At 41.8% G+C, this 15,985-nt stretch overlaps 1 protein-coding gene across 3 annotated transcripts in view; it reads right to left on the bottom strand.

Moving 5' to 3' along the window:
• The window catches only part of NEK9 (NIMA related kinase 9), a 335,370-nt gene that overhangs the window by 135,115 nt on the left and 184,270 nt on the right, over positions 1-15,985 (bottom strand). For 2 of the 3 annotated variants that reach the window (XM_033951412.1, XM_033951411.1), the window contains exons 8-10: positions 10,434-10,498; positions 4,881-4,931; positions 4,080-4,272 (exon numbers count right to left, since the gene is read on the bottom strand). In XM_033951412.1, the coding sequence (XP_033807303.1) occupies positions 4,080-4,272; positions 4,881-4,931; positions 10,434-10,498 (309 nt within the window). The remainder of the gene's footprint in view (positions 1-4,079; positions 4,273-4,880; positions 4,932-10,433; positions 10,499-15,985) is intronic. The other variant, XM_033951413.1, reaches the window with a different exon arrangement.

Raw genomic sequence — 15,985 nt, 5'->3', positions numbered from 1 at the left:
AAATCTTTTACCACAGAATTTTTTGAAATTAACACCAAAGATTCAGAAACCTGTCCTGCTATTGTTTGGGAAGCTTACAAAGCCTCTCTCAGAGGTGAATTGATTAAACTTGCTTCCTGGAAAAAAAAACAATCCATACAAAAAGAAAAAGAATTGGAAATCTCTATCAAAAACTTAGAACTACAACATATGTCCACTCATTTGCATGATCCATCCATGTTCCAACGCATTCAAAATCTTAAATATGAATATAATACTCTGCTTTCCCACACGGCCCAACGTGACATTTTCATTTCCTCCTCCGGTCACTATATGGGAGATAATCTTATGGGTCGCCCTTTAGCTAGGTATCTTAAAACTAAATCAAAACGTTTACACATCTCAGCTGTTCAAGACTCATCAGGACAATTAGCTAGAACCAGATCTCTGATTTCTTCCCAATTTGAAAAATTTTATACTACTCTATATCAATCTGAGCTATCAGCCCCTGATTCGGATATAGACTCTTTCCTCGCCTCTTTAACTCATCCGACTGTATCGGAATCTATAAAAACAAAACTGGACGCTCCCATCACCACGTCTGAGATTGAAACTACTATATCCTCCTTACCCACTGGGAAAGCCCCAGGTCCGGATGGCTTTACTAATGAGTTCTTCAAAATTTTCCGAGCTCTCTTGGCGCCTCAACTCCTCACGTATTATGATTTTCTCCACTCCACTCCGGATAAACAATTTAATTTCGCTGAGGCCACTATTGTAGTTATTCCTAAACCAGAACGCGATGCTACTTTGGTTAAAAATTTCCGTCCTATCTCTCTCCTTAATTTGGATTACAAAATTATGGCAAAACTACTCGCATTAAGACTCACCACAGTGATCCCAACCCTTGTACACAAAGATCAAACAGGATTCATCAAACAAAGATACATAGGAGATAATTTACGCTTATTTCACCATATCAATGCTCACGCCAAAACACTGTCAGATCCTGTGATTGGTCTAGCCATTGATGCTGAGAAAGCCTTCGACCGAGTGGAGTGGCCATTCTTATTCCAAGTACTGAAATGGTACAATTTTGGTCCTTTCTTCACAGACTGGATAGAAACACTATATAGACAACCCACAGCTCGTATTCTGATTAACAACTCTCACTCCAACAAATTCCCCCTTCATAGAGGCACCCGTCAAGGCTGTCCCCTTTCACCATTGTTATTTGACTTAGCGTTGGAACCTCTCCTGTCAGCTATCCGACAATGTCCCCTAATTAAGGGTATCCCCTCGTCCAGTCGAGACATTAAATTAGCAGCCTATGCTGACGATGTCCTTCTCTTTCTCAGAGATCCTCTTGTCTCCTTGCCCCATCTTATTAACATTGTCTCTCAATACTCTCAACTTTCTGGATATTCTGTTAATTGGGAGAAATCAGAAATCTTTCCTCTCAATGACCACATCTCCTCCTCAGATCTGGCTCAATTTCCTTTTTCATGGTCACAGGGAGCTGTGAAATATTTAGGGGTCCTAATTCATAAAGATCCAGTACACGCACAGGATCTGAACATATCCAAAATCAAAAATTTAGTTTTAAACACTACAACTCGTTGGTCCACACTTTATTTGTCATGGTGGGGCAGAATAGCCTCCATTAAAATGACTTTAGCCCCGCAAATTAATTACACCCTTTCCATGCTTCCCCTCCTATGCCAGAAAAAATTATTTCATTGGCTCAATATGAAAATCTCTGAATTTATTTGGAACAAGAAAAAACCCCATATTGCTCTCGCCAAGCTGAAGGCCTCTAAGATTAATGGCGGATTAAATTTACCAGATTTTTATTATTATTATATCGCATCTTTAGCCAAATATGGAGTTTATTGGATCGTTGATTCTAATCCTCAGGATCAACCAGCATGGTTTGAAATGGAACACTTTTTAAGTGCACCACTGCACGTTTCCTGCTTCCTTACAGTGTCAATACCTAGACACTTGAGAAAGTATTCCTTGTTGAGTGCAACGCAGCATGCTTTTCATCTTCTAGATGCAACGGCTGAGATCTCTGTTAGCGAAAGCCCACTCATGTCCCTTTGGAATAACCCTAAAATTCAAAATAAAGGTAGATCCCTTTCATGGAAGAGGAGGCAACGGGCGGGTGTCGAGTTTGCTCATCAATTAATCTCCTCCACCTCATTCGTTCCTTTTGATATTTTTTGTTCTGCATATTCACTTCCATCCTCTATACATTCCCAATGGCTCATGCTTACTGGAATACTGTCTAAGGTACATATACGCCCTGACTTTATGACCTCTATCCACACTGTTCACCACTGGTCTACTCTGGCCTTAATGAAGGGTAAAGCGATATCTCTTTTTTATAGTATTCTAAGGGATCACTCTTTCACCTTTTCACCTCAATCAATGAACCAATGGGACTCGATTCTGCAGACTACGCTTTCTGATATAGATTGGGAACTTTTCTGGTCCTCTACAAACCGTCCTCTTCTATCTTCCAGAGTCTCGCAATCAATGTTCTTCGTTATGTGGAATGCAGTATGGACCCCATTTCGCATGTGGAAAGCGAAGCTAAAACAAGACTCCAACTGCTGGAATTGTTTGAAAGAGTCTGGAACTCTTGATCACATGCTTTTTCATTGCACTATAGTTCACTCCTTCTGGATTCGTATTTGGGACACTATAAAATCTATTACTAAGTGTTCAGAAGAGATTTCCATGGACATTGTAATTCTTCGTTCTCAACACCCTTGTTTCGCACAAACAAACTGCCCACCTAAACTCATTGATGCCATGTTTGTAACAGCTCTTATGCATATTCTAAAAAATTGGAAATCATCCTCGCTACTTGACTACACCTTTTGGTGGAACTCTCTGAGCATGTATCACAAATTTGAATCTTATGCATATGAGAAAAACATGATTTCTCGACTCTCCAGAAACATGGTGCGAAATAAATCACCTTGGTCATTCTTAGATTCATATGTTCATTCTAACCAGTAGACACTTCTGCCTCTCTATCTATCTATCTCTCTCTTTTTCTTTTTCTCCCTCTTTCTTTCCCTCTCTCTTATTTCACTTTCCCTGCTTTTCTGCCTTTCATATATCTTCTATTAGCAGTTACAAATACCCTGGATTCTTTTTATTAATCTGGTTGTATGTAAATGATTGTAGACATAGACTTTTTCTACACCATTGTGTCTTATTCAGATTTTGTGTGTTTGAACTGCTTTCTGTAAATTTCTTATAATATTCAATAAAAACTAATGAACCTGAAAAAAAAACAAAAAACAAACAAACCAATAGGAGGAAATATTTTTTCACTCAGAGAATAGTTAAGCTCTGGAATGCATTGCCAGAGGTTGTGGTAAGAGCAGATAGCGTAGCTGATTTTAAGAAAGGTTTGGACAAGTTCCTGGAGGAAAAGTCCACAGTCTGTTATTGAGAAAGACATGTGGTGCTCTGGATCAGTAGCATGGAATGCTGCTACTATTTGGGTGTTTGCCAGGTACTTGTCACTTGGATTGGCCTCTGTGAAAACGGGATATTGGGCTAGATGGACCACTGGTCTGACCCAGTAAGGCTATTCTTATGTTCATATGAGATTCTATAGGGAGTTCCCATATCTAATCTAATCTAATCCTTAGGTTTGTATACTGCATCATCTCCACGTTCGTAGAGCTCGACGCGGTTTACAGTAGGAGAAATAGGAAGGAACTACAACAGAGGGTTAGAGGTAGAAGTGTGAAGAAAATTTAGAGGACTTGGGATGCCAAGATATAAGAGTTTCCTTGATTCCTAAGTTGGAGGGAGACTTACATTTTTTGAGAAAAGCCAGGTTTTCAGATGTTTGCGGAAAACTTGGAGATAGCTCAAGTTCCGAAGAGGGGAGGTAAGGTTGTTCCAGAGCTCAGTGATTTTGAAGTGGAGGGAGGTCCCTAGCTTTCCTGTGTGGGAAATGACACTCACAGGTGACCATCACCAGCCACTTCAGAGGAACAATCTGCAATATACATTGTGCCCATGACAGATTGCCTTCCCCACTTCCCCAAATAGATACCCCTCTCACTCACCACCCAGGTGTAAAGCTCCTTTTCTACCGTCACCACTGCGAAATGGGTACTCCCAGCACAGACCTGTTGAGCTCTGCAGCCCCCTTTAAACACATCCAGCTTCTGAGGGGTGGACTTTCCACCACCCCAGATGTAGACCTCACTGCTACGGGAGGTAACCACAGCTACAGGAGCTTCATTCACAGCACTAGACCTGTCAGACACACATGAGGAAACATACAATCACCATTAGGACATCCAGCTATAGTAGAAAGCTAGTCTCTCTCTGACCCTTCTTAATCCTGTGGAATGAGATGAACCCCCAAACATGTAAAACAGAGAATCTACCAGGCTCTCTTGTATATTATGAACCACCAAGAAGAGGAGTTTGTTGGCTAAATTGTCATACTTTAAATGTATTAATATAAATGGAGGAAAAAGACCTCAGACACCCAAGGAAATGACTATATCTTCTACAAGAAGTAACACGGCAGAGGAAAGGCCTTGGTGGTGGGTCCTCCTGATCATACCCTTGCTCATGTTAACAACATAAGAGCTCCTCTAAGTTTTTTTTACCATTCTCCTTATGTTATCCTAGTCTCCTTTTTTAAAGTGAAATGTATTGTACTAGATTTCCTGAGTGTACTTTCTCCATATCAAATTTGATCATGTGATAGTCACTTATCAAGGAGCCCCAGCACCAAACCATGCGCTCACTAAAGACTAGATCTAGCTTCCTGAGTCCCTAGCATGCCCTGATGTTCCATTTACCCAATAAAGAAAGTGGAAGCTGTAATAGGGCTTCAGAAAAAGCCAACTTACCTTGGCCTCTTACAAGATGCATTTAGTAACATCACTTTCTCCTCCATGTCCCTTAAAAATATGTAAGTAATTCTGTTAACATAAATTAGAAATGTCTGTTTTCTGTATTATCAACATAACACACACCAAAAATGGGATATTATTAAAAGTACCCAACTCCAAAGCTACACACAAAATGAAAATCTTACTATCATCTTATGAAATTATATATGTGAATAGCGTGCTCGGTCAGTATGGGGAACCATCATAGCAGTACAACTTCCCTTACCTATTAGTATCTCATAATCAATAAATCACAAGTATATATAGTCCACTTATCTGAATATTTTAATGATAACAATGTCCATCCATCCAATGAGGAATACCAAGTGATATGCTCCAAATGGGACGTAAACAAAATCAGTCCTCATTAAAAGCTACTTTCTATGAATTTTCATTCTGTGTGGCTTTTAAGTTGGGTACCTTATATTGATAAATATCGATATAATGTGCAAGACAGAATATGGTGCTTCAGATTCATCAAGTTCCTAGCAGTATATCTAAAGCAGAAAGTAACCATAAAGGCCACAGGATCATTCACTTTGTTAGGCCTGTCCCTGTGAAGTTCGTTACACTCAGGATTCTGAATATGACATAAGAACTGCCATCTCCGGATCAGACCTTCGGTCCATCAAGTCCGGCGATCCGCACACCTGGCGCAATTGTAGTCACCCATATCCCTCTATGCCTCTCGTAAGGAGATGTGCATCTAGTTTGCTTTTAAATCCTAGAAACCTCCTCTGGGAGAACGTTCCAGGTGTCCACCACTTGAGGGAGCCTGAAAGACTGCAAAACACTATCTTCTCCCACATAAAAAAAACAACATTTTCTGAGGCTGATCTTAATTCTTAAGTCCTGATAACAACGTTACTTAACTATAGCAGGTGTTCTTCAAGGACAGGAGGGTAAATAGTCTTCTGGATGACATCATCTGACAGAGCTTGCTTGTTAACACCCTCAAGCTGGTCTACCATGACTTTTCAGCTTGTTGCACCACTCGTGCACACACGCATTCCCACCTGATGCTGTCATGTGAGATCTAGCCAGTGCAGATTATTGAATTCAACTGGTGGGCAAGTATGTAAGACTGTTAGGAATTATCAGGAAAGGAATGGAAAACAAAGATGAAAATGTTATAATGCCCTTGCATCACCTCAAATACTGTGTGCAGTTCTGGTCGCTGTATCTCATAAAAGATATAGCAGAATTAGAAAAGGCACAGAGAAGGGCAACAAAAATGATTATTTGCATCTGACATAATCAAAAGCAAGTCCATCCTACCCATTTTTAAACAAAAACGAGGTGTTTTGATGCAGATAAAAGCTTTTAAAAGCTAATCGGGAAATCCAAGATGGCCACAGCAGCAATGAATAAAGCGCTAAAACAACCCGAGAAACTCACAATGGCAATTTTAGGATTTTGGGGGTGGGGGGATCTAGGACTAGCCTCCTATGGTGGGTAGGATGTCCAAAAGGGATGACTTTCCTTAGAGAAAAGGCTAATGCAGCTAAGGCTCTTCAGCTTGGAGAAGAGACAGCTCAGGGTAATATGATAGAGGTCTATAATATACTGAGTGTAGTAGAAAGGATAGATGTGAAATACTTGTTCACTCTTTCCAAAAATACTAGGACAAGGGGGCATGTGTTGAAGCTACTAAGTAGTAGATTTAAAGCAAACCAGAGAAAATATTTCTTCACTCAACGTGTACTTAAAACTCTGGAATTCATTGCCGGAGATGTGGTGAAATCATTTAGCTTAGCGGGGTTTAAAAAAGGTTTGGATTATTTCCTAAAAGGCCATTATTGAAACGGTTGGGAGAAATCCACTGCTTATTCCTAGGATAAGCAGCACAAAATCTGTTTTACTACTTAGGATCTAGCTAGGTACTTGGGACCTGGGCTGGCCACTGTTGGAAACAGGATGCTGGGTTCGATGGACCTTCGGTCTGTCCCAGTATGGCAATTCTAATGTTCTTATACAAATCCTGCTGTCCTTGGAGAACCTTTGTTACAGGTAAGTGACTTTTCTCCGAGGACAAGCAAAATAATACATTCATACATCTGGAAATCCCTAGCTACCATGCTGCCGTAAACAAAAAATAGGAAACAAGAACATGGCCAGCCATAAAACTATAGAATTATCTAGAATTTGTTATTTACTGGTATATTTCCTCATTATTTCAAAGTAGCCTGGAGCAAAAAGAAATAGGCCCGAGGTGAGGAATTTGATCCTACATCTCAGATTCTGAAGGGACTGCCTGAACCAGAGAATTAGATCGAGGAAGTGTTCCAGATATAATTTACTTAGATTTCAGCAAAGCCTTTGACACAGTTCCTCTCAGAAGGCTCTTGAACAAACTTGACCAGCTGAGGTTAGGACCCAGAGTGGTGGATTGGATTAGAAATCCGTTGATGGACAGACGTCAGAGGGTGGTGGAGTGTCTCAAGGATCAGTGCCGAGTAGATTCTGTTCAATATGTTTGCGAGTGATATTGCCAAAGGGTTAGAGGGAAAAGTTTGCCTTGTTGCGGATGATACCAAGATTTGTAATAGAATGGACATCCCGGAGGGAGTGGAAAACATGAAAGGATCGGCAAAAGTTGCATTTGGGGAGTAGAAATATAAGGGGAATGAATGTGCTAGGAGGCGCGCGGCTGATATGCACAGATGGGGAGAGGAACTTGGGGTGATAGTGTGAGGCTCTGAAGGTGACAAAGCAGTGTGACAAGGTGGTGGCTGTAGCCAGAAGGATACTAGGCTGTATAGAGAGAGGCATAACCAATAGAAGAAAGGTTGATGCCCCTGTACAGGTCGTTGTGGAGGCCCCACCCCACTTGGAGTATTGTGCTCAGTTTTGGAGGCTGCATATGGCCAAGGATATAAGACTTGAAGTGGTCCAGAGGAAAGCGACGAAAATGGTTGGGGGTCTGCGCCAAAAGAAGAAGAAGTCTGGAGGACCTCAACATGCATACTCTGAAGGAGAGGAGGGACAAGGAAATTGGTAAAACTAGAGGACATAATTTGAGGTTGAGGGATGGAGCAATATTAGGAAATTATTTTTCATGGAGAGGGTGGTGGATGCCTGAAATGTCCTCCCAAGGGAGGTAGTGGAGAGGAAAACTGTGACAGAATTCAAAAAAGCATGGGATGAACACAGATAATCTCTAACTAGAATTAATGGTCTAAATCCCACAAAGGAGATGGTTTGGATAGGCTGGAGTAAGCTTCAACAGCAACTCCAGTAGTTGGAACCTAAGGACAATATATATTTAATTCATTTTCTATCCTGTTCTCCCCAAAGAGCTCAGTGCCAATATACATTTCTTTGTAATCCATCAGTCGTAGGCAGGGGATTTAGGTGAAGAGGTATGTTCTTATTGCTTTCCTAAAGTTGAGCAGTCCTTCAAGGGATCTGTGGGGGGCAGTTAATTCCAGTGGGAGTAGGAATGTTGTTTGGCGGTTTGCAGTTGAAGAGCACAACCAGGGGGCATTTTTTTCCAAAAAAGTTTATTAAATTTTTCAAGTAGAAAATACAAATGGTAACTGTCAGCCCTGCCTTAACTTGCTGGCCTTACCGATGTCAGCAAAGGCCTATGGGAGATCAAATCATTCATGTCTGACCTTAGGGAATGTCATTGCAAACAGCCTTAGCCAGCCTAAATTAAATCAGTGCTAGAGGACCTGGCAGTAAAGAGGTGCGAAGAGGTGTTGAGATGTGTTAATGTCTGGTGCTTAAGATGGATAGCTTAGGATGTACAATGGGTCCAGGTGCACAGATAACTAAGAGTAATCAGATATCAGTGTCAAGAGGCTTACTGGGAATTACATTTGACTCCAGTCTCACACACCACACTCACCTTCCTATAACCATTGTTTCAAACAGTTTACAAATTATAAACAGAAAAATACTGGGAAATACAATAGTTTCTATATTTAGAATAAGATTCCAAGCTATAAAAGCCTCCTCTCTGCAACACCCCCCTCTCTATCACCCCCACCCTCTTTTTCTCTCTCTCCCTGAAACATCACACTTCTCTGTCTCAATATCACCCCTTTTTCCTGTCTCTCTTCCCCTTGGATTCTTTCTTTGTCTGCTCTCTCTCATTTGCCAGAGTACAGAAGCTGTCTCGGTATTTGTAAAGCTTATGTATCTTTCTAAAGATTGCCTTTCTGTATTTCTATATTATATTCTTTATGCAATCACTTCTGGCTGTGCTTGTCATTTGATTTTACTGAAGGATTGTAAGGCTGTCTCACATAATCCCTCCTAACCTTACATTTTGGGGGCTCTGTCTCAGTCCTTCCTGACGATTTCATCTGGGTAATTTTTTTCTTGTATGGAATAGGCAGGATTTTTTCTTGTATGCACTGTGCAATAGGATTATTGGCTGTATTTTCCACTCAAAAGGCCTTGTGCAGTTTTGATTGATAGACAGAGTGAGATAGAAATCGAAAGACCTTCTGGAACCCTTAAATTGTTTTAGACTGGATGACACAGTTGTGAAAAGTTCCAGTAATATTTTGGGTTTTATATTTGGTGAGATTTTACTATCAAAAGGCTTTATAGTTTTATCTATGCCAATTTGCATTTTATGCTTTGCTATTATATGCTTGTTAGAGTGTTGAGTTGCTCTGTAGAAAAGCATGGTCTGAAGTTAAAACAGTCACTCAATTAAAGAGGCTGACAGATCCTGTGCAGACATCATTTCATCCCAAGTATGCATCTCACCAGTTTACAGAGACTGTGGAGCAACGCTGGATTTACGAGTTGGATTCTGTGACACCTAAAGACTTGAATACATGTATAGATTGGTATTATTTCTACTAAACTTGTTTTTTTTAACATTTTTGTTTCAAGATTGTGATTAAATGCTCCGCGTTTCTGGACGACCAATCCACAAAAGTTTAGGTTGGGTTGACCAATCAGAATAGAGCAGCCGACGTCTCCCACGTAAGCGACGGGGAGTAGATTGACTGGCGCAGCTCATGTTAAAATGCAGTAAGGCACCACTACCAGGACAGGACATCGGTAAGAGCAAAGAAGCAATGCACACAGTGAGTATGACAGCAGGTCTTTTTTCTGTAGACCGTTCTAGATTTTAGAATGAGACCCAAGTTGGTTATTTATGCTTGTATTGACAGATGAATGCGAGTGGAGGAGTGAATAAGCCCTGAAGAAACATAACTTCACAATTTTTGAAGGCAGCTTACGTATTTTGTCCTGCATAAATAGTTTTTTGCCAATGATGTGGGTGGAGGAGGTTTGAGCATTTTCATGCTCTGCCATAATATTACCTGAGGCTTCTTCTTCCGTTGGAGACAGTGCCCTTACGTTGCATAAGCGATAGAGCTTAGAATATATTATCCTGCATGTCCTCAGACAACTTATTGCTTCAATGATTTTTCTCGTGAACAAATTTCCAATATTTCTCATCTCATACAGGTTTCTCAATTACAATATAAAGTCTACAGAGCAAGAACCACTAGAGAAAGTGATAAGCAGTAGTAACAATACCTTCTGCGCCTAATGATTAGGGGCCGCTCTAGAATCTCTTCAGCAGTGGGTCTCTCCTCTGGATCCTGCAAGAGATAAGCATCAGATCAAAAGAGTCAAACAAAGTCGCTTCATTTTCACATTTCATCTAGACTTCAAATACCACAATTTTTTTATTCATTTTTATAGCCCGTCCTCCCCAGAAACCCAGATCGGGTTACAATAAAATAAAATTAGAACTTCCCTATATTTATTTAGTCAATTTTTTAGCCCATCCTCCCAGAAGAGCCCAGAACAGGTTACATGCTTATATACATAATAAAAGATGGTGATGAGAGAGTCGGGAGTATTTACTGGAAGTACTGGGAAGAAAAAGTTAGCGTAAGGACATCTAATAATGATAACAGAGTGAGTACAGTATAGTGAAAGGAATGATTCCATATACAGAAGGACAAATCTGACATAGTTGTAAGGATAATTAATAGTAGTAAGAAAGTTCAGCATAGTTACTTCCCTATAAACAGGTGTTATCCAGAGACAGCAGGCACATATTCTCATAGAAAGGTGACATCATCCACAGAGCCCGGTATGGACAGTCCAAAAACATACTGACACTTTAACTTATTTAGACATCTCGAGACTGCCTGTACCACACATGTGCAAGTGCCAACAACACATGTTCCCATCCAACATTGGCTCACGGGATCATCAGTTCAATAAACAAGCTAAGAAGCCAACCAGAGGAAGTGGGAGGGTTGTGAGAATATCTGCCTGCAGTCCCTGGATAACACCTGTTACAGGTAAGTAACTGTGCCTTATTCCAGGATCAGCGGGCAGCATATTCTCATGGATGGGACTCCATAGCTACTACAAATGGGAAGGGAAGTTGGCCACTAAATAGAGAATTAATTTTATAGAACTGCTTGGCTGAACCAACTATTCTATCTGGAATTACTCTGCAGACAAAAATGGAATGTAAAAGTATGGCATGGGGACTTGGGGCCAAATCCTATAAATGGCATCCCGATTGTAGGCGGCCAACTGCTGCCTAAGCAGCCAATCAGGATACACGTTAAAAAAGAAAACACCTCCTGAAGCAGACCCCCTACATTGTAGATGCCTCCGGGAGCCTAGGGAGGCGCGTAGGCCAGCCTAAGCTCGCCTTGGCCCCACCTCCCCCAAACATCACCAGCAGGAGGGATGCCCAGTCCCTCCTGCCAGACCCTCCCCAAAAAACATCGTGCAACAGGATGGATGCTCAGTCCCTCCTGCCGGCCCCCCCCCCCAAACATCACAAGCATCCCCCCCCGCAGGAACCATCAGCCCCCCCCCCCCCGGGAACTCCCCCAGAATGCACTGCGAATGGGCCTAAGATTCCGATTGGCCCAGGTGCCTAAGGCCCCTCCTACAGGAGAGGCCTTAAGTGCCTGGGCCAATGAGGGTCTAAGAACCCTCCCCAGTGCATCCCACAATGCACCGGGAAGGGACAGGCCCACCATTTGTGAGAAAGTGTGCTAACTAGCTACAGGCAGGAAGGATGCCTCCGGCCAGCCAACATTTAAAGGTTGAGGGTTCTGAGGAGGAGGCTGATGGGGTCCGGGAGGGTGAAGGGGGTCCAATGGGTGGATGCCCGCAATGTTCGGGAGTGGGGGTGTTCTAGCAGGAGGGACTAGGCATCCCTCCTGCCATCGATGTTCGGAGGGGGGGGAGTTCCTGCAGGAGGGACTGTTAATCCCTCCTGCTGACGATGTTTCGGGGGCTGCCCATGATATTCAGGGGGGTTCCGGCAGGAGAGACTGGGTATCCCTCCTGCTGGCCAATGTTTGGAGGGGGGTGGGGGGTTCCGGCAGGAGGGACTGGGCATCCCTCCTACCATGCAATGTTCAGAAAGGGTGAGGGTGGAGTTCCATCAGGAGGGACTGGGCATCCCTCCTGCCGTGCGATGTTTGGAAAGGGTGAGGGTGAGGATGAGGGTGGGATTCCGGCAGGAGGGACTGGGCATCCCTCCTGCTGTGCAATGTTTGGGGGGGGGTTCCGGTAGGAGAGACTGGGCATCCCTCCCGTCACGCGATGTTCAGAAAGGGGGGGGGTTTGGCAAGAGGGACTGGTCATCCCTCCTGCCACGTGATGTTCGAAAAGGGTGAGGGGTTCCAACAGGAGAGACTGGGCATCCCTCCTGCTGGGCAATGTATGGAGGGGGTGGGGTTTCCGGCAGGAGGGACTGGGCATCCCTCCTGCCATTGGATGTTCGGAGAGGGAGAGAGAAGGTGAGGGTGGGGTTCCAGCAGGAGGGACTGGGCATCTCTCCTGCTGTGCGATGTTCGGCAGGGTAGGAGAGACTGGGCATCCTGCCTGCCACGCGATGTTCGGAAAAGGTGGGTGGGGGTTCCGGCAGGAGTGGATGGGCATCCTTCCTGCCATGCAATGTTCAGGGGATTGTGGTAGGAGGGACTGAGCATCCCTCCTGCCGTGCAATGTTTGGGGGTTGGGTTCCTGCAAGGAAAAAAAAAAAAAAAAGCAGCAGAATGGATGCCCACTCTCTCCCGCCAATGGAGGTCTCCCAACATCAGGTGCCCCCCTCGAACTATTCCCTAACCTCCCTGCTTCCCCCCTCAAAAAAAAAGGCAGAAGGGATGCCCACTCCCACCGGAAGATCCTCCAACACCTCCCCAGTACGTTTGTCTGAAGAGAGCAGAAGGGAGGCTCGAACCCTCCAGCTCGGAGGCCCACCGATCCAAAATGGCGGGCCTTCCCCTCCTCTTTGCATGGGGTGGGGCCTAAGGCCCTGACTGGCTTATGGAATGAGGGTGGGGGCATCCAGTGGCAAGAGAGAGAGGGCATACCTCCTGCCAATTTTTGTTGGCGTGGGGAGACAGTCCCAGTGCCAGTTCGTCGGGGGGAGGGGGGGAGTCAGGGAGGGCCAATATTGGTTGGGGGTGCTTTTTTCTTTTTTAATGGGTCAGATATTGTGCATGTGTAACACACCCACAGCATCTGTGTAAATTTTTTAAAAAAGAAGGTATGGCATGTTATAAATATTTTTGTATGGGTTGGACAGGTAACCGGTCATTTTTCTTGGATAGCTAAAAGCTATCACTTTTTTGTGCTTTGGGAAGCCATGTTAGAGCTTCAATTGCTCTGCTAGTTTACATGGCATTTCTTTTTTTTAAAAAAAAAAAATCTTTATTCAATTTTTTTTTTTTTTTTTAAACTTCTTTATTCATTTTTCCATCAATCAACAAGTTTACAATTTTATACAATATATTATACACAATCACTTGTACATTCTTACTCATATATCTTATCAAGTTGTAAAATATCCCACCCCATCCCCTCCCACTTCTATATTTCAATCATTATCATATTCTAACTCTTTCATTATATATTCAATCAATCTTGTAAAGGTGCCAAATCATTTGAATATTCCATTAATGGTCCCCATATCTTTTTAAAATTCTTATGATTCTTCTTTATTCATTTTTAAAAACTTACAAGTGCATCAGCTTCTAGTAATTCCATCACTTACTATAATAAATACAAGACAAGATACAGCAGTTACAGCACCAGAATATGGAATTCCCTACCATCATTTATTAAAGAAGAAAAATCATTGAGTAAATTTAAAGGACTGTTAAAGTGCTGGTTGTACAAGGATGCTTTTGAGACCTAATTATTGGAGTCCCTATTGATCCCATTTGATGCTTAAACTCATTAATCCTCTGTCTTAGGCTCTGAGAATTTGAAAACAAAAATTCTTAATTTTCTACTATACTTTTATAAATACTTTTAAACTTTCTTACCCTGCATTTGTATTTTCCCTGTATGTATCTTTTACTATACTTATTGTAGTTCTCCCTACTTCCCTTATGTATTGGTACGTCAGGTCCATTTGTGTTGGTTTTAGTTAATAATTAAGACCCCGTTTTTAATTGTAAATAGCTTTGAATTAATGATATTGCGAAACATCAAAATTTTTATAAAACTTGAAACATCAGTAAATACAACCATTTGAATTTAATTAAAACACTTAATAATTAGCAATGAAATACAGTAAAACCTTGGATTGCAAGTAACTTGGTTTGCAAGTGTTTTGCAAGAGAAGCAAAACATTTTACAAAATTTTAACTTGATATACAAGCAATGTCTTGCAATACGAGTACATACAGCATACACGCATCACATCATCACAACCGAGCCAATGGTTCTTCTCTCTCTGACACTGCAGGAGTGTAGTGACTGTTCTAAATGAGTGAAGTCTTGCAATATTAGTACGTATAGTATTTTGTATTAGTTTTTGGGTTGTGGAACAAATCGTCTGAGTTTCCATTATTTCCTATGGGGCAATTTGCTTTGATATACGAGTGCTTTTGATTACAAGCATGCTTCTGGAACGAATTATGCTCACAAACCAAGGTTCTACTGTAATTTATGAAGCTTATTTCCCTCCCCCCCCATCATTTCATATCAAGCACTAAAGACATAAGAACATAAGCAGTGCCTCTGCTGGATCAGACCAGAGGTCCATCACGCCCAGCAGTCCGCTCAAGCGGCGGCCCATCAGTGATCCTCTATCTATATCTCCTTTTCCTTCAGGAAATTATCTAATCCCTTCTTGAACCCCAATACCATACTCTGTCCTATCACACCCTCTAGAAGCGCATTCCTGGTGTCCACCACCCTTTGGGTGAAGAAGAACTTCCTATCATTGGTTCTGAATCTGTCCCCTTTTAATTTTTCTGAATGCCCTCTCGTTCTTGTAGTTTTCGAAAGTTTGAAGAATCTGTCCCTCTCCACTTTCTCTATGCCTTTCATGATCTTGTAAGTCTCTATTATGTCCCCTCTAAGTCTCCGCTTTTCCAGACATATACCATATACTCAATTTTTCCCAACCTTCCTTATAATTAATGAAAAAAACATAAACCCATCCCCCACTCACAAAATTATATTCTCAATGGAAAAATGGAATCTATTCATTACAATAATTTGTCAATGGCCCCCAAACCTCTTGAAATGTATTATAATTTCCTTTTTGTGTGGCTATTATTCTTTCTATTTTATATATGTGACACAACGAATTCCACCAAAACTATAATTAAGTCTTTTCCAATTACTCGTAATTTGTTGTATGGCAACCCCTGTCATAATCAATAGAAGCCTGTTATTTTTAGATGAAATATGGGTCTTTACTTTCATTGACATGTCAAATAAAACAGTATCATATGATAATGCCACCGGGTTTTTCAATAAACAATTAATTTAGCCCCAAATTGATTTCCAAAAAGCCATAATCAATGGACAATAGAACAATAAATGATCTAGAGTCCCTGCTTCAAGATTACAATGCTAACATCTATTAGACTTAGAGCCATCTAACTTCTGTAATCTAACTGGGGTCCAGAATGTGCTCTATGTAACAGAAAAAAACACATTTGTCCCATAGATGCCGACATTGTACATTTCATCCTCCAAGTCCAAATTCATGGCCATTGAGATGCAGAAATTTGGTGCTTAATCTCAATACTCCAAATGTCTCTAAGACCAGTTTTTGGTTTCTTTTTTATAAATCCATCTAT

This window comes from Geotrypetes seraphini, chromosome 7 (assembly GCF_902459505.1).
Source record: "Geotrypetes seraphini chromosome 7, aGeoSer1.1, whole genome shotgun sequence".
Taxonomy (NCBI): domain Eukaryota; kingdom Metazoa; phylum Chordata; class Amphibia; order Gymnophiona; family Dermophiidae; genus Geotrypetes; species Geotrypetes seraphini.
Note: the sequence above shows the minus strand (reverse complement) of the source record. Positions and strands in the feature narration are given on the sequence as shown.